General features: G+C 41.2%; 1 protein-coding gene across 6 annotated transcripts in view; it reads left to right on the top strand.

Annotated features, from left to right (window-relative positions):
• Positions 1-9901, top strand: part of LOC311063757 (unconventional myosin-VI-like) — a 182647-nt gene extending 172746 nt beyond the window's left edge. For 4 of the 6 annotated variants that reach the window (XM_084083348.1, XM_084083347.1, XM_084083346.1 and 1 more), the window contains 3 exons: positions 194-220; positions 3992-4213; positions 7632-9901. In XM_084083348.1, coding sequence (XP_083939474.1) covers positions 194-220; positions 3992-4213; positions 7632-7831 — 449 coding nt within the window. In that variant the 3' untranslated portion in view covers positions 7832-9901. The remainder of the gene's footprint in view (positions 1-193; positions 221-3991; positions 4214-7631) is intronic. The other 2 variants (XM_084083349.1, XM_084083345.1) reach the window with 1 other exon arrangement.
• The last annotated feature ends 15908 nt before the right edge of the window (positions 9902-25809 follow it).

Raw genomic sequence — 25809 nt, 5'->3', positions numbered from 1 at the left:
TGTGCCAGGGAAAGAAATACATCTATATTTAAAAAAAAATTGTAAATGTAAACTTATTCGATAACGATGTAGAGGCGAGATATGGGTGCATCCCTACTGTCTGTATGACGATGACTGTCGGGTCCAAAGCGTCCAAACGGCTGCTGTTTCTGTGTTGCATCACTTCCTTGTAACCTGGCGTGTTTACTTTCAGGTCATGCGCCGCCTGTGAGAAAAGCATGTAAGTTGGTACTGCACCGTGTTGATGCTACTAACCACAGCACTGAAACCCTTCATTAACCCACACATAATGGGAAAGGCTGGCTAGCTGGCTGGCTGGCTGCTTGGATGACTGGGTTCTGCTGCTGTGTGTGTCAGTGTTGATTTTGACAGCAAATTTAGATTTTGTTTTAGTCTTTGTTTTAACGTCTTTTGAATAAAATTCCACTTAGTTTTAGTCATATCTAAGTCATCTGAAATGTTTCAGTTTGTGTCTAGTTTCAGTCGACTTAAATACCATAAGATTTTGGTCGATTAAATCTACAGTTGATTTAGTCGACTAAAATGTATTTTGGCGGGACTTGATGGCGTCATAATGGCTGATTTTACACTTGGTTGCGTGCTGAAAATAGCCGATCTACAAGCTCACAACGCGTCGCGCAACCAAACATAAAATTACTTGTCTTTTAGTTCTACTGGATCTCTTCTCCACTCGTCCCTCCCTAACATTTTAGTCTAGTTTTTATTTGTTGACGAAATTGTCAATATATTTAGTCATAGTTTTAGTCATCGAAGCTTAGTTTTTATTTAGTTTTCGTCAGTGAAAAGAGGTAGTTGACGAACATTTTTCGTCATAGTTTTAGTCGACAAAATCAACACTGCGGTGAGTGTGTGTGTGTGTGTGTGTGTGTTTAGGAAGCTAATTTTTTTGTTCATTTCCATCAGCCTCAGTGGTGGGTGGCTTCAACCCAAATCACACCAGCTGTTGGGGTTGCTTTGTGAGCCAAGTTTATTTTTCCATTAAAGGAGGACTTGCAAACGACGGCTGCCAAGACAATTAAAGTTCTGTTATACACTGCCCGGCATTGTGTAGCGAACAGTAGCCGATCTGCAAACTCATGATGCATTGTGACTTGTGAGCTTGCAGATCAGGCTATTTCCGTTGTGCGATGCCGTGGTATTATGCCGATTTGAGAATTGTAGGCATGCGCCTGTCAATTTAGATTCTGATTCACTGACATATGAATCCGATGGTCATTTTGTGTGAGCACTTAATCTGTGCGCAAAGACAGATCATTTCGATACACAGCGTATGATGAGGCCCAGTGTAATTGCAAGTTGTCGAGGACAGTGAAGAAACCTTTTTGCTCACTGGTCTCAGAGGTCGGTTCATCTTAAAATTCACCAGCTACTTTCACTAATGTACCTATTATCCACATTAGTAGTATATAGAGCAGAACCTACCTAATGTCTGGTTTCCCACCCGGGGAAAAAAGGTTCATACGAGAACCTGACATTCATATAATAGTTGATTTCCTGCCAAAATGTCCCGTGTGTAAAGTGTTCCGGGGGGCAGAAGCTGGTGAATTTTGTCCATTGCTTACCAGCATTTGGCTTGCATTTGGTGGCCATTTCCTACCATGGGAATATCGTAGGAATATTTCATCTTTGTTTTTTTCCTGGTTTCTCTTTTGAGGTGAGGGGGAAGGATTTGTGTGGAATCGTGGCTTTTCCTTAGAAATCCACAAATCCGTTCCGCGCTGAAGCAGCTCAGTTAGAGCATGATGTAGCTGGCACCACGAAGCAGGTATCTGTAGAATCCTGGCAGAAGCATGCGCTGTGCACCTGGCAAGCAGTGGTGTAAAGTAACTAAGTACATTTACTCAACTACTGTACTTAAGTACAATTTTGAGGTATTTCCAGTTGTCATTACTTTTACTTCTATTCCACTACATCTCAGAGGCAAATATTATACTTTTACTCCGCTGCAATTACTCCGCTCTACAAGCTCACAATGCGTCACGATGCAATGCATTGTGAGCTTGTAGATCTGCTATTTTCATAAGATTTTAATACATTTTATACATTTGAAAACTTGTGAAATGGGACATTATGCACAATGAGTACTTTCTACCTTCTATCTTTTTGGTACTTTAAAGTACCAAAAAGATAGAAGGTAGAAAGTACTGTGCATTTTGATACCAATGCTTTTGTACTACTTAAGTCCATTTTGAATTCCGGACATTTACTTGTAACAGAGTATGTCTTCATTGCAGTATTGATACTTTTACTTACGTAAAGTACTTTTTTTCCACCACTGCTGGCAAGCAGCCTGAACTTCCATGACCACTGCAAAACAACATCAACATCTCTGCTGGCCGGGGTTCAAAACCTGCCTCCTCTGTTCCACCTACTGTGCCTCTTAGTTCTCAAACTAATGTCTCCGTGAAGAGCAAACCAAACAGAGGGCTTTGTCTCTCTCCAAGCATAGTGTTATAGAGGCAATGGGGTCATGACTATGGGGTTCATTTCTCTGCTTTCTCGTACCTTTTGGTGAGTGGTGTGAAGGAGGCTTGGTCTTGGTGATGGTGGAAAAGTGTCTTGCTACAGTATACAGTATGTACTGTTAAAAAATACAATATTTAAGTTGTTTCATGTTGTAACAATCTACCATCGGCATGAGCTATTTTTTACTTGTGTCACTTTCTCTGTGTATTGCAACTTCTCGATCACATAATATTATGGAAATTATATTAAATGATAAACCAGATTGTTTAGGATACTGTCACTTCAGTGTAGGGCAAACCCCTGTCACATTCCCTGTCAAAATCACAGTATTGCTATTTTTTCCAATATTGAGGTGAAGTTCTATAGGTGAGATGAGGATGGTTGTTTTGTAAGCTTACTTCAACAACATTTTATCTGCATATTATGCAGATAAAATGATCCGACAAGCCAAAAGAACCTCACCCTCCTACTCTCTCCTCTCTGGTCCCTGGTCTCGTAGAGAACCCTGCATCAATCTCTTATGTTTTGTACAGATACAGTTTATGTTTTTTTTTTGTTTTCTCACAACCCAAAGGCAAATAATATTCATTTTAAAATGTACGCTTGTTGCCCTCACTGACTAGAATTTAGAACTACAATATCTACTCACAACTACTCCTCCCTATAAACACTCCCATTGAACAACCCTAGTCCTGAGCTTTGAACTTAACCATGTGAACCAGCACTGACTGAAGTCCTTTTAGGCTCTTTAATGGTGTCTGTGTAATTATCACACTGAGGAAGGCTCCGGCCTAACATGTACGTTGCTGCTGCTGCTTGTTCATTAAATAAGAGCCTAAAAGGAGTAAAGACTTCTTTTTTATTTTATTGATCATTTCAAGTATTCAAGTATGGGATCTTAGAGCCGTGCATCCGGTAAGAGAACTAACGGAGACGAGTGCTCCGCATTGTCCTTTTTAAATGAACCACATGAACCCTAGCATCCCTATTCTGGGGGCAAACATTCAGTGAAAATAGCCGATCTACAAGCTCACAACGTGTCGCTTTGTGAGCTTGTAGATCGTCCAATTTCGCAGAAGAGATTTAGTGACATAGATTTAGGGGAAAAAAAGAGGGGACCACGGACAGAGCTGACCCCGATTGACTAAGCATTATTAGTTTAAGTCAGGGGTCTTCAACGTTTTTCAGCCCAAGGACCCCTGAGAGAGAGATGAAGCAGGGACCCCCCACTACATATTGTATAGAATTGTGTTGCTGATTAAATTAGATATTTTTTCCCTCTACACCAAACCAAAAATAGCAGATCTACAAGCACGCAGCGCGAGGCGTTGTGTGCTTGTAGATCGGCTATTTTTGGCCAACGTTTCCCTCACTCCCCTCAGAATCCTATCACTCCGAAGGCCCCCTAGGGGTCCCCGGACCCCCCCCTGTTGAAGACCCCTAGGTGTAAGTACTTTTAGTCAGCAGCGTTTTTGTGTAACACGGACGTCTTTGGTAAATGCAGCCCAACAGAACCCCATGGCTCCGCCCATTCCGGCCCGGCAGCACGAGGTGGCCATGAACCGGCAGCAGCGCTACTTCCGCATCCCGTTCATCCGCCCGGGCGACCAGTACAAGGACCCCACCGGCAAGAAGAAGGGCTGGTGGTACGCGCACTTCGACGGGCCCTGGATCGCCCGGCAGATGGAGCTGCATCCGGACAAGCATCCCATTCTGCTGGTGGCAGGTCAGTGGCTGTGTGTGCGCGCGCGTGTGCGTGTGCGTGTGCGTGTGTGTGCATGTGTGTGCGTGTGTGCGCGCGCGTGTGCGCGCCAAATGTCCCCATAAGTGTAGTACAATTTGAGAGGTATAGACATTGCGAGGATTCAGGTTGGGGTTAAAGTAACACAATTCAGGTCCACAAATAACGATTTTTAGCAGCCTCTGCTGGTCATTACCGTCACTGCAGGTCGTTCGTTTATTCCTGCGTTACCCAGAATTCCATTTGTTTTCACCGGAAGACGGAAGCGTTTCAAAAAGCGTTCTTTTAATTGTTTTATACTATCTGTGGATCTTTTCTCTTTGCCAGTGGAGCTTTAGTTACCGTGAGCTGTGTTTTCTTTTGCTGTTGTTTTTCTCTTCAAATCCTACAATCTCTTAAAAACAGCGTGAGATTCCTTTTTGTTAGCGCGGTAGTTCCTGGCCAAACAGGAAACCGGTGTGGTAGTTCCTGGCCAAACAGGAAACCGGTGCATTTCCATTTCCCGGCCGGATGACGTCATTTTCGCGGGAATGACTACCCTAGCCACCGTTTCAATAGAAAATAGTTTGGAAAAGGCTTTCGGGGGTGAAATTCATGGAGTGGGTGTTGTGAAACATTTGCCACTCACAAAAGATATACAATTTAACTTTAGTTTTGTTGAAAAAGTTACCTAGTATTACTTTAAGATTAGGCATTTAGAGGTGAGGTTTTAGGGGGTAGTGGTTGGTGTTTTACCTGATTTAGTGTACTTAGGTGCACACCAGCGCCGCGCGCCAAAAATAGCAGATCTACAAGCTCACAGCGCGCCACACTGCGAGCACTGTGAGCTTGAAGATCAGCTGTGGATGTATAAATGGAATTCATAAAATCGCCATCTTAAAATGTTCACGTCCTCATATGTATAGTAATACTAACTGTGTGTGTGTGTGTGTGAGTGCACGCACGCACGGACTCGCAGAGGTCACAGAGTCAGGTGAAACTAATCAGCCGTGCTTTCTGTTTTTTACGGCCGCGTCCCATTTAGACCTCACATAATTACAGCTGTTGCTCTGCAATAATAAACAGGATTTGAGCGGGAGGATGGAGGTCACAGCATGGCTCCAGGCTGTTTCTGCATCTTTAGTCTACTCTGTCAGAGCGGAGGGTGGAAATCGTTTTGAGGCGTTTCTTTCTCGCTGTGGGACAAAACTTCCCAACATTGGAGCGTCTGTCTGTTTCTACCAAGGAGCTGTCAGTTTCTGCACTTTGCAGTGCCCGCAGGGCAGGATCATGGACACCGTGTGTGGGGTTTCCTCCTCGTCTGTTTTGTGGTGTCTATGGCTCACGCAGCGGTGGAAATGTTCAGGTTTAAGCCTGATTTGAAGCACCGTGAGCTTGTGGATCGGATGTTTTCTGTAATTTTTGTGGGACGCCGAAGTATAAGATGGAGCTTAACTCATTCACTGCGCCAATGATGTCTTTTGACGTCTCTTAAAAAAACAAATATATATATATATATATAATATTTTTTTCCCCCCTTTTTCACAAAGAACCAGGAGATAACGTGATCCAAAGATTTACTGCTCCATTCACTTCCCTGTTAAAATATTAGGGAAATATTCTGAATCTCTGCTCCTGTGTTTTACTATGCGAAACATGCTATTTTCATCTGGGTATATCAAGCGAACAGGAATCGCGACGACTTATTTTTTTCTTCCACGGAAGCACAGTGAACTAGAGGTCTTCGGGTTAGGCATGTAACCCGAAATACCCGCGTTCCGACCCGTACCCGGCTTGGTCACGGGTCCGTTCACAAGAAGTGACTCCGGGTCGGAGCAGGTACAGCCCGTCTCGGGTCTCGGGTCCATTCACAAGATGTGACTCCGGGTCCGGGTCGGAGCCGGTACAGTCCGTCTCGGGTCTCGGTTCTCCGACTGTGAAATGGACGGTTCCACTTATACTTGAGTGGACCCGGCGAGCGGGTTTCTCGGGGCTCAGACTGTGAAATGCACGGTTCCATTAATACCCGAGTGGAGGGAGGTCGGTCGCTCAGAAGACAGACTGGCAGTGACGCAGTCAATGACTGGCTGCTATTTATATTATCATATCACTACATAATGTTATATCATTGACCTAAATGGCGATATATTAACAAGGATAGGATGATTAAAAAATATTTATGTCTGTAGATGATCGTCTTCCTTGACCGAAGGCTCTGTCTGTATTAGGAACAATTTGGACAGGGGTGGAAAACTTTAGAACTTTAGTGGCGCATTACTTTACCTGAGTTACATCTTCTGATAGTTGTACTTGAATGTTGACATGAGATAATAATCCTGTTTAGTGTTTCACTACCACGAGCAAAGACTACAGCGCATATTAACGCTGATCAACACACACGTTGAAAAGCTAGGACAAAGACACCAAGGATTCCACAGTGATGTCACTATTCAACAAGGAAGTAGCGACGGACACTACGCCATGTTCGAAGTTGTTTTAAAGATAGCAACTTTAGCAAGGATTCGTCGGCGATGACGTCACCGACGAATCCTTGGACATATTCACTAATTTATATACACCAGTTATATCAAATATTGTCGATTAACGTAACGCTTTGGTTAATGGTTAAAAATGGTAAAATAATCGAGTTAATATCAACTTGACGGTATACTCAAAGCACAATGGAAACTCCAAAGCCAATTATAATGTTAAACAACATTAAATGTGGTTTAACATTAGAAATGAACGTGGATTATAGTTTGCAATGAAGAAGGATTACAAACATATGGAACGTGGATTTATTTTTGTATAGCTGTCCAATGAGCATTGACTGGGATTATACATCATAATCATGGAGGCTATACATAGGTAAGAAAGTATGAAACAAGTCTTATTTAACGCTGGACAACTTGTACTAATGACGTTGGCAAACAATTTTGCGTTCGGGTTTTTCGGAGGCTCGGGTTATGTACGGGTTCGGCTCTTGTATGTCACGGTTCTATACGGGTCAGTTCCCGACAGCTCTCGGTGCTGTTCGGGTCCGGATCTCAATTTCTAACAATGGCCCGGGTCCATTCGGTTACGGGTATTTTTTTCGCGGGTCCACTCGGGTATCGGTCCTTCATATTGGACCATAGGCGGGGTCCATTCGGTTCCGGGTAAAAAAATCACGGGTCCATTTGGGTTCGGGTATTTATATTTGACCCGTGAAGACCTCTACAGTGAACCCCTCCGTGATTACCAACCATCAGGGGGATCGATCGTACTAGAGATAAATATTCTGTGACTACTTGAAAAGGTAAGAAAAATCACAAAATCCTGGCAGTGTGGGCTTTTTTGGGCCATTTAGTGAATGGCAGTGAATGGGTTAAGTGACTATTCAAAAACTGATCGATTTACCTATTTTATTACCATTCTCCTCCAGGGAAAGATGACATGGAGATGTGCGAGCTGAGCCTGGAGGAGACAGGCCTGACCAGGAAGCGCGGGGCCGAGATCCTCCCCAGACAGTTTGAGGAGATCTGGGAGCGCTGCGGCGGCGTCCAGTACCTCCGCAGTGCCATCGAGAGCCGGCAGGCGCGCCCCACCTACGCCACGGCCATGCTGCAGAGCATGTTCAAGTGAGAACGCAAGAAACCCCCCCCCACAAGGCCACCAACCGACCAAGGCTTCTCTCGCTATACGAGCAACTAAAGGGACCACCCACCTACCTATATAGCACAGTGGTTCTCAAACATGTTCATGTCAAGGACCCCCGCCCCCCAAATTAATGTGCATTTGGCCGCGGACCCCCTTCTAAAAGAAATGTTGTGCCAGGGACCCCCATACAAGATTTGCTGTTAAAATGTTTCAAAAATACTAAAAAATGTCAAATTATTTTCCAGATTTTTTTTTAATAGCCGACAAGGTTAACAGGGTTAAAATGATGTTCACGCTATATTAACACATTTTCCTGGGGACCCCCTAGAACCCAGACTCTTGCTTTGAGAACCACTGCTGCCGAGTGAGATGCAAACCACTTAACACCCACCCCCCCACAAGGCGACCATGACGGGCTTCTCTCGCCGTGGACAACTTAAACGGACCACCCCACCCAGCCACCTAGCAAAACAACCAGACCGCCATTCAGACAAAACCTACCACACCGGGCTTCTTGAGGCTCTGACTCTCAAACAGCGACGTTTTCCCTCACTGTCCTTTTAGTCTTTTTATATATTATATCTTTGGTTGTTGTTCAGGTTTGTTCTTCCTCGGCTTTTTCCGTTCCCCATAGGAGGAGATGGAGGGGGAGCGAGGGGGCATTGAACCCGTATGCAGAAGAATCACACATTGATTTCGTCTAACAGGTCTTTCTCTCCCCCCACCAAGAATTATATCCTTCTTTTCCGTAAGATTTCTGCAGTCTGACTACGAGGCCTTAAAACACTTAGTTAACACAGTTTGATTGCTTAAAAAACTAGGACTTTGTTTTTTCAAAGCTGCTTCCCAAAAGAAAGATGATGATTTAATTGTATTATTAATTCATTTGTGTTTATAATTATGCATTCCAAGATGTCTCCAGAGGTCCCACCGATCCGTTTAATTGTATTAATTCATGTATATGTATGCATTCCTGATTACCCCAGTGGGTCCCACTGATCTGATTACTTTTTGTTTCTGTCTTACTTTTCAGTAGGGCTGGGCGTTGAGACTTCAAATCGTCATTGCGATTATTTCAAACTTTTGCCTCGATTTACGATTAACGAATGATTGTTTTTGTTTAAATAGTGAAAATAGCAGATCTACAAGCGCACAACGTGTCACATTGGAGCTATTTTTGTACACCACCATTGTACAACAAAGTGTAATACATGGTTAAACTAATCGATTTAGTTGATTATAAGAACATTTGTTAGAATCTTTCTGTGTCGATAGAAAGAAAGAATATATAAAAAAAAATAACCCTGCTTCTCGGGTATTTGATGTACCTACGTGTGCAAGATGAAGTTGATTATCGGTTCTAAAAGTGTCGGTTTTGATAAATCTCAAGTTAATTGCCCAGCCCTTCTATCCAGTCAATGATTCCTCTCAAACGTGCTGTTTACATTGTCTTTCATGTAGTTCAGGGCAAATACTTGCACAAGAAGTTTGCGCGTCTTGCGTTTCGTTTTGCGAGACAGTGCTGCATGAGCGATCTCACACCAGATTATTCCTTCACAACTGCACTCATATAATTAAGTCAAATATTTGACAATGTTAACTTTTTTTTTTTCGTTTTATTTTACCTTTTGTCTTTTCTCAAACAGAATGTAATTTTTGAGTTATCGTTGATCCATAGAAAAATTCCTGTTTGGTTGTCTCTTATAGTCATTCATGTATGTGTGATTTAATAATAATATGCTAATAAGAAAGGGGAGGAATTGCCTTTCTTTTTTACTTCAGGCATTATTCTTTTTGAAACAGTCATCTCATCTCATGTTGTTTATGTTTTTAAATGATCCTCATCTCTATATTAGACATTGTCATAAGAAACAAAACAAGAATGGACTACCAGCTGTTAAAACCCATTAAGACCTGGAACGCATCTGTGTCACTTTAGATTTCTTTGGCTATTCAAAAATAGCAGATATACAAGCTCATAGCGCGGCACCGAGTGCCGCGCTATGAGCTTGTAGATCTGCTATTTTTGAAAAATCTTGATATATATTTTTTTTTTTCTCAAAAAAAACTGTTAGGATTTAGAAAACATTTTAAAGAATCGCCTCAGGTCTTAATGGGTTAAACCATACATTTCCCCAGATATACATACAGCTCCACATTCATCGGAGTTCATTTCATACTGTTGGACCAATGCGTGTTTGAGGGCAGAGCTGTGAAAGTGATTGCACTCCATAAAAGAAACCGTTGGAATAAGCTGCTTTACCTTGCATTCCGTTTCAGATCACATTTTCTTATAACAAAGCATAAATCTTCCAGGAGGGTGAGTCCCAATTCCCACTTAAAACATTCATTTTACTTTCTATAAAGTCCCCCTCCACTCAAAAGCGTGTTTCTTCCTATCGTGAAGTCCTCTTGGAGGCATGACTTGTGGACAATGATTCTCAAACCTTTTCTTTTAAAGCACCCCCCAGTTTGATATGCATTAGGCCACGGACCCCCATTTGATATACTGATATATATTGCTATATACATAACTATCAATCATGGACCCCCTCAAGGACCCGTGGGGGTCCCCGAACCCCACATTGAGAACCGTTGACTTAGACTATAAACACTGTCCATTATGCAAATTAGCCTCTTGATTAGAAGCAGTGGCGATGGGCGGGGCACAATGCATTTGCTATTTACATATTTGGATATTCATATATCCCATATTCATATTTCTCATTGAGGGATAATATAAACGGTAGATGTGCTTCCAGACCCTTTTCAGATTTTACTTTTTTTCTTCTAACTTTTATGTGGAAAAAAACAAGTTAAACAAACAAACTCATAGCAGCGTATATATATTTACATACTTTAAAACCTGTCTGGAGGGGGACTTTAAATTGAATTCTTTAAAGACTGGCAGTTTCATTTTTTGCTTGTCTACAGAAAAATACCATTTTAAGACCAAAAATATATTACTGTGTTGAGATGAATTAAGTTGACTTCTAAGTGTGACAGTCTGGTTGGTTAGGCCATCATCCTTCTTCAACAGTACTCCTCAGCTGCAATGTAAATGTTGTGGTTCTCAAACCTTTTGATTTCAAGGACCTCCTTAACTCTTGAGAGTATACAAATGGAACCAAACGGAACCGTTAGGGTCCGTTGGGTTCCATTTGTATACTCTCTGAATTACAGACATGTATAAGGGTCCATTAAGAACCCCCTCAAGGAACCCTGGGGGTCCCTGGAGGACCCCACTACACTATAACCACTACACTATATGAAACTACATAATATTTCCCCTTTGTTGTTTGTCCGCGGCCCTGTCAGGACATCTTCAGAACCACTTTTAGGTCCCCGGCCTACTGGTTGAGAAACACTGGGTACTCACTCCAATACTGCAACCTTCACTTAACACTAACGCTGAATATTTTATATACAAGAAGTCTAACAAAGAGTGATATTCCAACTGGAATGTACGCGTTTATTTTTTGAATTCTCTTTCTACTTCCTAAATGGTTTGGGTATGTGACATTGTTGTCTAAATCAAAGCAATACTTTTACCCAAACTTAAGCTACGGGGGGAAAAAAAGGAAGGTGTGCTTTGCCGTGTACATACACATTATATAGAGACAATCTCGCGTTAAGACTAACCCTTACGGCCTTCGTGTAAGGGGGCGTGTCCACAGCAGAAAGCGTTTTATGAGGAGCATCGTCTCGGGCGGGTGGAAACCTCCAGTCCAAAACTGTTACTTTTCCGGATAAAAAAATAAAAGTAGCAGATCTACAAGCTCGAAACGCGCCGCTTCGCGTCGCGTTTCGAGCTTGTAGATCTGCTACTTTTGATGCTTTCGCGCGACGCTTGTAGTGTGATCAAGTAGGGCGTTCATTTACGAAAAAACACGAAAAGTTAAATTATGGAGATAAGTGGTTTCCGACAGTCAGAGACGACATCATGTCCAGAACGCTACAACATGCACCTGAGCGAAACGCCTCTGCTAAATGATCCATCCAACCCCCTATGTATTTGATGAGACGCTCTCCTCTCCCAAAAGGGTTTTTTTCCGCTTGAGGAGCCCAGAGCACTCCTCCTCCACACAAAAAAAAACGCAGGGACGTAGAGAGCGCTGGGAAGGAGGAGTTCTCCAGCGCGTCTTCACCATAAAAATGCATGGCAGAAAGGTTGCCGGCAGCTCGGGGGAAAAAAAAAAACGCTTTCCGTGAACACGGGCCCTAAGGCTGTTTTTAGTCTTGAGTTTTTTTCTAAGCTTTTTTCCCCATTCCCTTTAACCCTTTAAGACCCGGGAAAGGCATCTGTCATTTTAGATTTTGAACCACTTTAACCATTATTTTAGACTTTGGCGATTCAAAAACAGCAGATGTACAAGCTCGCGGTACGAGCTTGTAGATCTGCTATTTGAATAGCCAAAGAAATCTTAAAATGACACGGATGTGTTCCCGGATTGATTGGGTTAACGCTCTGCTCTGCACAAGCGGGAAGGTGACTCTGGGTTGTCTGAATGCTCGAGGGTCTACTACCTACTTCGTGCTGTTTCTGTGTCACGTTATGAGGCGAGTCCTGAGTTAAAAGACCGAAGTATTGAATTATGACTTGAACACCAGAGTGTGGTACTCCTATGCACTGTGGCTCTCCTGGAAAAAAATATTGTATTGTACGACAAACGTATGGCGTTTGATATGCAGAGTTTCATTCCAAAATGCTGTTATATCCATTTTGGAAGAGTTAATTGCCACCTGAAACTATCTACAAATCTACAAAACAGACACGTCTGTCCTCAAAAGCATAACTATCGTGTTTTGCATAGATTTTGAAATGACTTTTAACCTTAAACCTTTTCATGCTTTGCATGACTTTAATGCCAGTGGCTATTTTTGTGAGATTCCTTCAAAGTGATGGATACGGCGTGCCCTTTTGAAATGAAACTCTCCGTTAATGACCTGTATATCTCTACGTGTTGCAATCATTCCTTGGATAGTTCTGCCTTTTTCACTGTCGTTTTTTCTAATGCCCGAATCTCTAACGAATGAATAAAAATGCATTTCACGTTTCACTCCACAGAATTCTTTCATGCGCTCTGTTCCTAATGAGATTCAATTAGAAACAACAGTTATTGAGATGAAAGGCTCACGCCTGCCAATAAAGGGCGGAGCTAAACGACAGGGAAACGTTGACAGTTTAATTCACACCCATTCCTTTAGATTGTAAATCAGTTGGGGTTTTAATTGGTCTCATGGGGCGAAGAAGGATGAAACCTGCTGAACATTTATTGTAAATGTGAATGTAAACATTCATTTCACTACGAAAAACTGCTAAATTGTAGCCATGCGGATTTTCTACAACAGTAGCAAGCAATAAACATTAACTGAGAGGTGGTGTAAGTGATATTTTTTGGTTTAAAAAGCTCTATATTCTGACAGTAATCATTGCTATATAGTGTTTGTTCAGTAACAGGGTTTGCCCCATCTCTCCTTCTCTTCAATAAACAGAAAATCCATTTTCAGGTGGGTTGTCAATTTCAACCAATCAGGACAGAGTACCCATTCATCAGCTTCGGCTTTTATAGAGTTCCAGTTCCAATTGTGTCAGCTCAATTCTTTGTATCATCATTTCCAATTTCACTCGTTTATCCTGTATCTTGTATGAGTTCTCTGTCCTGATTGGATGAGATTGGTATCCCCGACCTGAGACAGAGAGCTGGAGAGACAGTGATACCGCTGTTATCGAACAAACGTTATACTATAGCAATGTTTGCCATCAGAGTATGGAGCTATTTAACCCTTATTTTAACAAAAAGCACTTACTGCACCTTGAACTGTTTGACACAAACTGACCTCTAACAACCACCCCGCTTGATAGGTTAAGTAACGGTAAGTTGCATAATTGCGTTAACATGTCCATATTAATTGCTCCATACAGTAGGCCATAAGAACTTCAGGGCCTGGAACCATCTGGGTCAACATTCCTGTCTCAGTGGGTCACATACATGCAATCGGAGTAGAGCAGTGGTTCTCAAACATGTTTATTTCAAAGACCCCACGGTTTGATATGATGTTTTACCTCTGGGACCCCAGTCTACACTGTAAACAAGTACAGATCACATTACTACCAGGTATAAAAGGGTGTCAGTCATGTTATGGGCAGAGGTGGACAAAGTACTCAACCACAGTACTTGAATCAAAGTATGGGTACTAATGTTACTCAACTACTTGTGAAAGTTGCTCTGCCAAATTTGTACTTGAGTTGGAGTACTGGAGTACTTGCTTTAAAAAAATACTCGAGTATTCAAACGTCCATGCTTTTTAAAAAATACTTCAGTATTCAAAATGACAAATTGCAAAGTACAACACATATCAATAATAGTGAAAATAGCTAATTGTGAGCTTGTAGATCAGCTACAGTACAATATGTACTGTAGCCAATCTAAAGTAAAGATATGCAAGAGCAAATTTACTAAAGTGCAGTACTCAAGTAAATGTACTTCATTACTGTCCACCACTGGTTATGGGAAGCACATTAAAATGAGAAAAATATTCCTCATCTTAGTGCTGTCTGATTCTCCACCTAACTGAGCCTCTGGTGATCAGCACATGTGGAAGCTGAAAAGAATAATAATCAGTTGTCACTGTGCATTCAAAAAATAAATCCAATTCCTAGTGAATTTCTTGGTGAATTCAACTTGACGTCCACACAGTGACATGTTTTGTGAAGAGCTGCTCATAATGTACCCCAAGTACAATTCCTTGTTCATGCAAATGAACCTGGCAGTAACGTATTTTTTTAATTTTTAATTTTAATTTTATTTTAAACTAGTTGAACCCTAGCATCCCTATTCTGGTGGAATAACGTTCGAATCCACGTTATCAGTCTGGCCAATGCAAGGCTAGGGAAAAACTAGAGGAGTCCTAGCCCTGGCCGACGCCGGTCAAATACGGATAGGCCTATATAGGGTTTAAGCAGGATTTATTATTTCTTTTTCCACAAAGCTCCTTGTAAAGTACAGTAAAATGCCTATTTGACGAAATGGCAGGAGCAGTCAAGCCTAAAATGCGGCACATTAATAACACAAAGCAACCGGTCCGGTTCTCTAGGGGGAACAAATAACTGAATCAGCAAAGTACAGTAGAAAATAAACAACAGCAGCAAACCACATGCTGCCGAATCTGTGCAGCGTCATTTCTGCTTTGTTGTTGTGACAATGAAAACAGAGAATGTCTGTCGTTTTCTTTTTTTTCTTTCGTCTAAAATGTCTTGTCCCCCTCCCCCCCCCCCCCCCCATAAAGGAGACGGCTAGCAGTCCCTCCCCTGTGAAGTTCAGAGGTTTGGAGACTTTATTATTTTAAAGTGTATTCTCCTGGTTGTGCGTCAGTCAATCAGCTGGCAGCTCGCCGTCTTGTCTCCATGTGTTGTGTTGTGTTGTGTTGTCTGGTGACAGCGACGGCCGAGCCTTGACAAGGTCCCTGGTGTTCACTTCATTCCTGGAGGGATAAAGAAACGACCATAAAAAACGTACATTTCTAAATCTAGGACAGGGGTCCGCCTGCCAGAGTTTTTTCAGATTTTTAGCTGTTGCCTGCCAGGGTTTTGCCATGATTTTGGTACCTGTTCGCGTAGCCACAGATTTTTTTCCTCCAGTATGATTGATCCCCAGATGGTTTCTAATCACAGATGAGATTCAGGTGTGGTTTCACAAATGTCAACGAGGTCATTTTGACCTCGTTGACATGTTTGGTTGATGTTTCAATATAGCTCAAAAGCAGTAGTTTTAAACCAAAAAACAAAGTGAATTGTTTGTCCGTTTGAATTTTAACATTGAAGTGAATGGAGCAGCAAATCTTCGAACATTTTTAGCTCCTAATCTGTTCATAATTCGACAAGGGTTGAAATTATAAAAAAATGCAAAAAAAAAAAAAAAAAAAAAAATTTTGAAAAAAAATTTTTTTTTCCTTTTTTCCAAAGACGTATATATACGTCTTTGGCGGACAACAGCTGATAATTAAAAGACGTATATATACGTCTTTGGCAGCTAATGTGTTAAATGTCAAGGACACCCAAATTAATATTATATATATGTATATATTTATTTTCAAATATATATTTTCAAATAGCCGATGTATGTAGGGTTAAAGTGGTTAAACGGTCTCTTTGAGAACCACTGTTCTAGGATTTGCTTTGATATTACAAATGTGCTTGGCTTTAAGTGTTTTTTGAAAGAGCACTTCACCCATTTTAAGCCTTACCTTATCTTCATTAATGCTCATTGTCATTGTCACTTGGAAATAAAATAGGCGTGATGTCCATGATGCATGGCTTTATAAAAAGTTATGTTTTCACAGGGATTATTTATTAGTGTGTTAGATATACATTTTGGAGTGGATACATGTGTCCAGATGCCTGTCAGACGGTCAGACAATGCTGCTCCTTAGGTCTACGATGGAACAAACGGGTGTAGCCAAAGTCTACACGTCCTCAGACCTGACGTGAGATCTGAGCGGTCCGTACGTCAAAGTCACGATAGAATGTTAAATGCCGACAATTGCCGTGCGACCATTATTTTGTCTACACTACTTTGATAAATGAGAGCCAGCGTGAGTAGACAGAAATTATGCCATATTATAATGAGCAAGCATTAGTGAGGACCAAATGTACAAAGATTGGTTGAAAATACGTGAAGTGGTCCTTTAATGCAGACCCTACATCATATTTTATCTGACACCTGAAGTTAAAGTAGTTTTAGGAAAAACGAAGACCTGAAGAAAATCTATCGATAATTTTCCAAAAGATTAGAACTTGATTCTGATGCCAAGGTTGCCCAACCTTAAAGTCAGAGTTGGTTGAAGTGACTTTTTGTAAATGTGGTATCAGACATACTAACTTCAAAGCAAGTCCCACAGATCCAGAGATCCAGCTTCCTCTTTGAACATTTTAATCTATTCGCTGCTAAAAAACACCTTTTTAGACTCCTCCGGGGGAACTCTCAGACACCAGGAACATAACCAGGGAAATAACCTCAGTTCACAATTTGTTAGAGATTAGTTGCAGTGCATGATCCGAAAAAGATACAGGGCAAAATCTGATCTGCAGAGCATCCCCTGACTGTCGGGCAGAAACCTTGTATCACTGTATTTCAACTTTTAATGTTTTTTTTGTTGTTTTTTTATTTGTATTAATGCCCGCTACTTCGTCGTACGTACTACAGTGTCACGCAAAAGTAGCAAGATGTGATGCGTTATGATCTTATAGATCTGCACATTCTTTTTTTTAATGCCCGCTACTTCGTCGCACTACTTTCTTACCATTATTTTTTAAATTAAAGTGTGGTTAACCCATTAAGACCATTAACGCATCTGTGTCACTTTAGATTTCTTTGGCTATTCAAAAATAGCAGATCTACAAGCTCATAGCGCGGCACTCGGTGCCGCGCTATGAGAAATCTTGAAGAAAAAAAAAACGTTTTTTTTCAAGAAACTTTTGAAAAAAGGATTTAGAAAATATTTTTAAGAATCGCCTCAGGTCTTAAAGGGTTAAGTGTGTCTGTGGGTTTTATACTGAACCAATACGTTTTAGACATTCAAGGGTTTCACCTGACAAAAAAAATCCACATTGGCTGAAGTTTAGTTGACTGTTAATTAGGTGCAAACTAATACAACATGAAGGAAAAGTAAGATTTGGCAATAATAATAAAAAATAAAAAAATGGTGCTAAAAATCAAACAAGGCTGTTAAATTGCCTGAATTCAAAGCAAAAGATGCACTCAAACCTAGAGTGACAAAAAAATCCATATGACCGACAAAGTCAACTGATGTTGAATTTAAAACAACTTAATCTCTTCTTCAGAACTAAAGGACCTGAGGCTAAATAAATATACTGTCGATCTGGGGCATAACAGCACTGAGAGAACAGGATCAGAGTGTGCAGTGGGCCCACAGTAATCATGGAGAGATAAATCCTGTGTTCACACAGTCCAAATCGTCTGTCTGCTATCGAACACTCCTGACATTTAGCCAACTCCTCTACCGGTAAATAAGAGTTTATGGTAAAAATAGCCGATCTACAAGCGCCAACGTATAGCAATGCATTTCCGACACGTATTTTCGACCAGCACACGACTAAGTATAAAATGAAGCACAAATTACACACATTCTTACCATTGATTACAGTGTGACTACATATCCACAAGTTCTCACCTCGTGTAATATTCACTGGCGCCATCCGATCCTAAGAAGCTTCTCCTAACTGACTGGTCCTGGGAGGACATAGCCGTTTTTGTACCTTGAATAGAGAAACAAGAAGGACAATTACTGGAACTCCAAGGCAAAACGTGAAAGGAAACACCTGCTCTCTTTGCTTCTATAAAACTGAAATGTGAACAGGATGGAAATGGAGAGAAACTACACTGAAATGGAAACTATCCACACTGGAATCTGTACGACTATTTTCTCTTGGTGAAGGTAATATGGCTTTGGTTCCATGAAAGAGGAACATTGAGCATGTGTTTGAGACAAAACATTGCAAATACAGTAAGTCTGAAAGTCTATTGAAACAGAAAACCAAGACCGCAAAGCAAAAAGATTAGAGACACCACACAGAGCCAATAAGCAGTTTCTGTACAAAAGAACACTTTCAAACAGAAAGTATATCCACCTACTCTCAGCGTTAAATGCAGTTTGTTTGTTCTTGTCACAGGGGTCTCTCCCTGTCTCTTCAACAGAAATGCATTTTCAGGTCAGGATGGAAATCCTGACCCGAGAGAACTCATACAGGATAAACAAGTGAAATTGGAGAAGACACAAAGGAATGAGCAGACGAATTTCAAACACTATAAAATTGAAGCTGATCTTTCCTGGCTGGTGGAAATTGGCAACGAACGCCCGAAAATCAAATTTCTGTTCCTTTAAAGCTGGAGAGACAGGGGTCAGGACCCCTGTTACTGAACAAACACTCCACAGCAATGATCAGAGTATAGAGCTTTAACTTTTAACAAAAAAAGTTGTACATGTACTGTAGACACGGATGCATGCCACATGCACACGCCACACATATTGTACACGCATACTTAGGCCTGTCACAATCATTACATAATCATCTAATCGCAATTATTTTATATAATTGCAATTACTTTTGCATAATCGTCATAATCAATTCCATGTTAAAAATGTCATATATTTTCAAAAAATGTCAAAAATAGTGGAAATAGCCGATCTATAAGCTCAAAACGCGCCGCGATGCGACGCGTTTTGAGCTTCTAGATCGGCTATTTCCACTATTCATGTTTATTTTTAAGTCATTAAGTATGTGTTATTTGTCATATCTTCCCTGTGCAACTTTTTGTTTCCGAAAGCTAAAAGAAATGTAATTTTTATTCATAATGTTCCATTAATTTTCAACGACAGAAACACAATTAAATCGCTAATCGCAATTATTTGAGTGATAGCTAATCGCCAACTTAAATTTGTAATCGTGACAGCCCTACGCATACTACATACTCTCAACACATTTATGTCTGCATGCATAGATGCATACCCAGATTACCCGTACTTTCACAAGCCTGAGCATTGATTCACACATTTTTAAATGTGTGTCGTGTGTTCACTGATTTGATACTTATCCTGCGTTGAGCGAGTCTGGATCGCCTGCTGTTAACCACTTAAACCCCATATGGTTGAACAGTATTTTTTGTTTTCTCAAAACTTTTCTGTTTTTGTGGGGAAAGCTTTTGTTGAAAATAGCCAATCGATAAGCTTTCCCCACAATATGGATGCCGGGGTTTAAGTGCTTAATATCAGACTAATGTATACTGTATACAAATATCCAGTATTATTCTTATGGTTGTGTTGGTTTTAGTACAGTTTTGCGGACCTTGCCACGCTAGCAATTCGCGCTGCTTGTACCTGTGTGAGTAGTGACAAATAAACCCTTGTGATTGCTGACATGCTGTCCTTGGGAGTCATGTTGATGCTCTTATCCGCGACAAGCTATGCCTAATTTACATTCAGTCATACGATGGATTCCTGTGCTGAAAACAGCCGATTTACGCTCACAGCGCATCACGATGAGTTTTGAAGTTGAGTAGATATTGACTAATACTCGAGGGCATTCACGGATCAATAGTCTTCTATAAAAAACAACCGCTTTTAAGGTATAAGCCAACGGCAACGCATTAGTTTAGTTTTTGCCCTCAATAAACAGGTTTATTGATCTATAAATGCTGCTATTCTGTTTGTTTTGGTACTTCACTACCGTTCCCCAGGCACAGTTTAAAGATCATAGTTGTGCGTGCTTCTACTTTTTTTTTACCATTGCTCAAGGACATCTAGATACTGAAATGTAGACGAGGTCTTGACTGGCGGCAGTTAGGATTAAAATGGTGACCGTCACTCAATAGCAGATATACAGCATATATACAAGCTCACAATGCATCACATACATGACGCATTGTGAGCTTGTAGATCTGCTATTTATTGAGCGCGCGACACCAGCACGCAACTAAGTATAAATCAGGCTTAACAAAAACAGTCTCTAACAAAGAGTTAGAGTCTGTAAGAGTTATACAGACTTGTCTCATATCAATATTCACATTCATCTGTCCCTTTGTGAAATGTTTATTAGCAGAGATTTGCCTGGCACTGAGATTCGTCAATTGTTGGATTAGCAGAGGTTGGCCTGGCCCTAAAATGCTTTTATTTTGAAATGTTGGATTAGCAGAGATTGGCCGACCACTGAAATGCTTTTATTTTGAAATGTTGGATTAGCAGAGATTGGCCTGGCTCTGAAATGCTTATGTATTGAGATGTTGGATTAGCAGAGATTGGCCTGGCCCTGAAATGCTTTTGTATTGAAATGTTGGATTCGCAGAGATTGGCCTGACTGTGGCTCGCCCAATGTTCACATGCTTCCTTCATATAGTCTGTACAACAGAAGCGCTGAAAAAGTGAGTACACCCGATACCCCACCTCCACCCTACTTCCATTTTGCCTTTGCAGAGTCACTTACATAAAACATTTTTAAGATATTTTAAAATATATGTTTGAGAACGGAAATGGCAGACGAATGGCAGCTTCAGTGGGGAGCGTAGTTGCAGACTCTACTGTATGTAGCATTCAGAGATTGTGGAATAGTTGTCTGGCTTGCGAGACTACCTGGCACTGAAATGCATGTGTTGCCCTTTCAGATGCAGCGGCCAACTCTACAAAGTTCCCGGCTGAGATTAAAGGGGCCAGACTGATCACACACTGTTAATCTTTTTGGATTTCCTTCAAAAGCATGCTGTTTGCTGTGTGATGCTGGAGTGTGCTGGTGTGTTGTTTACTGGCTGTGTTCTTCTGGTCGTGTCTGGGGGGCAGGATTAGGCGAAAGAGGTTTGGTGTTAATGAGAAATAGCAGATCTGTCCGTGTTTGTGTGTTTGCTGGAAAGTGAGGTCATTTTTTTGCTGATCCTCACCTTTTTAAAGGGGGATGAGACAATATCCATGAGATGAGGAGAGAAAGAGAGAGAACCCACATAAAAAAGGGTCCAGCAATCAACTGAAAAGTGCCTCTCATCACTTTTTTCCAGTTTTGCCAAGCCACGCGGTCAGTCATATAGGCCTAATATGTTAAACTAAGCAGGGATGCGATCAAATCACCCAAAACGTGTTATTTTCAAGTATAGCAATGCATGCTTGTTCAACAACTACAAGTCTGTGAAGATTGTGCTGTATTATATCTAAGTTTTGGTGCAAACGCCGCCCACTCTAAGCTGAAACTTTATCAGCTTGTATTATCTGCTATTTATCTGCTGTATATCTGATATAGAGTGACGGTCACCATTTCTGTCCTAACAACTGCCAGTCACGACCGCATCTATATACGACCTCATCTATATATTCCAGTATCTAGATGTCCTTGAGTAATGGTAAAAAAAAAAGTAGAAGCATGCATTATAATCTTTAAACTGTGCCTGGGCTACGGTTGTGAAGTATTGAAACTTCTTATTTTCTCAAAAGATGGTAGATAGAAATGGTCAGCATTTTAGCCGCTGCTTAACGGTAAACACATTCCTGCCTCACTACCACAGGTTATGGATAATTTGTCTGCTGAGATCCTGAGATATTTACCAGAATAGCCTGTAATCAACCATTGATAACATGAAATTGAGTGTCTAAAGGCCGACATAAGGGCGGCCATAGCTGAGTGGTTAGTGAGCCCGCCTAGGGAGCCAGAGGCCCTCGTTGCCCCAGGTTTGATTCCAGGCCAGGCCAGCATATGTGTCGATGAAATGAAATTTGTCCCTGAGCAAGACTCTTAACCCCTAATTGCTCACAGGTTCTCATTGGAAACAAGACCGCAAGGACTTTCATGAACGACCTGTTAAAAGGAATTACCCGTATCCTTATAGTCGTCTATGAATAATTGTGGATTTAGACATCCAGTACAGTACTTTTGCCTCTCCTCAACTGTCTGGCAGTAACTATTCAGATAATCGTTTTGGAGGGACCTTTTGAGGCTCTCAGAGTGCTTTCCCACAGGGCCTAAAACCAATAATTGAATACCTACTTCATTAAGCCTCCCACTGGATCAGTTTGGCCGCGCTGAGCATGATCATGCAACTTGGCATGGTTTACTGTAAAGTATTTTGTGGTAAATGGTGCCAAACCCTACGCAAATGGAAATGCACAATTTCGCGCCTCCAGCAGACCAGCACATAAACAGATGGGAGCTTTTTCTCACCTTCGGCACCAGGTTTTCAAATGAGATGCTTTCTGGTATAGGGGTCTGGCTAGAGATTTGTGAGCACAAAATAACTTTTGTTACATTTGATTACAATTCTTGTTTGAAAACAGCATAGATTGCAACTGAAAAACCAAACAAGTTAGAAAAAGAATATATAAAATTAGACTCTTGCCAAAAAAAAGACCTGCACGTATGAAAGATTTATATGATCAGATTTAACACAGTGTTGAGTGTCCAATATGAAATAACGGAAGACTAAACCTGTCTTACAGTATATACGTTATTTTCAGTTTTGACTTTTAGGTAAATGATGGGTAAACACGTACAGATTCTAAATCTGCATTTAACATTTAAATGTTTTGACAAATATCACATTAGACGCCACATTTATCAATGCCCGACTATGAATTGTGTTATCGTTTGTATTGTCATATTTTGTTAGTCGTTTGCTCTCCATGTTGAGAGCAATTTTCAAATGGTACATATTTCATTTTGGATTGGAAAACTCCCTCAAATTCCTTTGAAGTCCCATTATAGACTGACTCCAATTCAATTGCAGCAGAGTGTCGAGCCTGTTGGAATTCTTATCCAGATAAAATATCATGCTAGACTCTCAACATGTATTGGTCAATAAAATCTATGAGGCGTCTTTGAGTTGAAGTATTCGGTCCACAGGTATCCTACTTTATATCAAATGACTGGGAGAGACACGAGCAGCCCCGTTACGTCCTAGTCTCTGTTTCAGTGGTTCTCAAAGTGGGGTCCAGGGGGGCTATTTGAAAATAGCCAATCTAAAATCTCGATCTACAAGAGCTATTTGTCAGCTATTTAAAAAAAAAAAATCTTGAAAAGAAATACGATTTTGAATATTTTTAAAAACATTTTAACAACAAAGATCTTGTAAGGGGGGGTCCCTGGCACTAAATATTTTCTATTGGGGGTCTGCAAATTAATAGATATTAATTTGGGGGTTCCTGGCAGAAAAGGTTTGAGAAGCACTGATCTACAATCATCAATCAAATACGATACGATACACGGAAGATTTTAGATATTTATCTAAAATCGATACAGTAACTATTTAGTCCCCCAAAAAAATCAATGTGTGAAGCATGTGTGGATAGTGCAGGATTTGTCTGTTTTTAAGGGGAAACAAATATTATGGATATGAATAACTCTGCTGTCGGGCAGAAACCAAAATATTAACTTTTCAGGAAATGGAAAAAAAACAAACATGTTTTTAGAACACCACAATACTGCTGTGGGAGCAGCAGTATTGTGTCCTAATTAGGAAAAAAAAGAGATTAGGAAAACAGTCCTAATCTCTGTTTTCTCCAGGAGGTTCTGTGTCGCTGTCTGAGGTGTGAAAAGACTAATTGGGTTTGAAATGCAATATCTCTTCACAGGGGGACAGAATGAGGCCATGACAACTGCAGAATTATGCATGGAAAAGTAGGCACAGAGTAAAACAAAACTAAGCAAAAAAACGACTTTCCTTTCCTTATTTTGTTATCCCCCCCACCCCAGAGCTCTTACATTACACAATAATAAGGAATAACTTTTTGAGTGGAGCCAGCCACTCCTACACTTGACCGTGTGTGTGGTGGGTCCGTCCGTTTGAGCACGGCCTCAACAGCTGCAGCTGATTGCAACACAAGGATGCAACCAGTTACACTAATTCAAAGGCACCACTCTCTTCACACTGGGTGTGATTTTTTACATGCACTCAAGAGTTGAATTTAAAGTCTGGCTTTTGCGGCGCAAGATGACAGACAGAGGAATCCACCACTGGCAGTCCTGGGGCAGAAAAGGATTCATTGTGCTACTAATCTGACAGGAAGCTGCACGCAGGGTTGCCAGATCTGCTTATTATAATTTCCCCGCAAGATCTTATTTGAATATAGCCGATCTACGATCTCACAACACGTCGCATCGCGACGCGTTGTGAGCTTGTAGATCTGCTTTTTTCAAATAGCTGATGTATATGTTAAAGTCGAGGGCCAAGGCTTGGATATTTAAGATGAGCCCAACACGGAAGCTCATGAATGGCCAGAGTGTGGCACTGTTTTACCCTGCGCCGACCTGCGGTGTCAGAAAGAATTTATTTTAACGCAAGTGAATGGGTTTTTTGACAAACTTTAGACTAGATTTTCTTACCGTAATAAAAATTGTCATACATTCTATATGCTTCCAGTCGCTAGTTTAAAGTCTCCTTTCAATCATCAGGATATGCGTTTTGCTAAATTATGGTCCCATTTATTCTAAAATTGACGATAAAGTAGGCTATGCTCCAGGAGGGGCGGAATGATTTGATTGACAACCTACACAACCAATAGCATTCATTCCCCGCCCCGCTCTTGATTCACTATCGGCTTCAGGCTGCGCTTTACCCAATGAAATGTAGTGGGCGGGATTTACTGTCTGTGCTCTGCTTCCCACTAAAAACAAAACCGAAACTCATTTAACAATAGCGTCCTCGGAGCAGACAACAACCACGGAAAGATATTCACATTTTAACTTGCTCTTTCATCGTAGAAACAAGTGGGATTATAACCAAAACGATCCATGTTCTCTGGGAGAAGTGGTGTTAGTGTTCCGTGTAGAAATATTGTTAGTGGGAATGAAAACATAGTCGCACCACCGGAAGTGAAAAGCTGAAGGCAGACCAAAACCCCGGTTTCCTTGCGCACGGGTCCACCATATACCCTCTCCCAGAGCCAAGTGAGAGAGTAAAAAACAGTAGAGGGCGCTGTTTTTCCTTTTCATTTGGCGATTGGGAGGTTTTTGACCATCAATGTGGAGAGATTTTTTTCCTTCCGACCTCGTCATTCTAATCAATTAAGGACAAAACGACTATCTCCACAAATTGGAGTTAGAGGGCTTGAACGACAGTTTGTGGATCCAATGGAGTTGGGAGGTTTAGTCAGAAGTGCTTTTTAAGTAGCAGATCGACAAGCTCAAAACACGACGCATTTTGAGCTTGCAGACCTGCTACTTTTGCGTGACGCTGTAGTATAATCAAGTAGGGCATTGATTTACAAATTTAAAAAAAGAGTTTCCAGCCGGACAGAGACCATATATATTATTATTATTAATATCATCACCATACCTGCACACGGCTCCGTGTCCCGGGACAATCTCACACTGTCCCCCGTCACTGCAGTAGTCTGGCTGGAGGACACAGATGCTCTGACAGGGCTGACCAGCGTCCACCGCCGCGTAGCCTGGGTCACACAGACACTCTGCC

This window comes from Gymnoscopelus microlampas, assembly GCF_963454915.1.
Source record: "Gymnoscopelus microlampas genome assembly, chromosome: 16".
NCBI classification, from domain to species: domain Eukaryota; kingdom Metazoa; phylum Chordata; class Actinopteri; order Myctophiformes; family Myctophidae; genus Gymnoscopelus; species Gymnoscopelus microlampas.
This window is presented reverse-complemented; position numbering and strand designations above follow the sequence as displayed.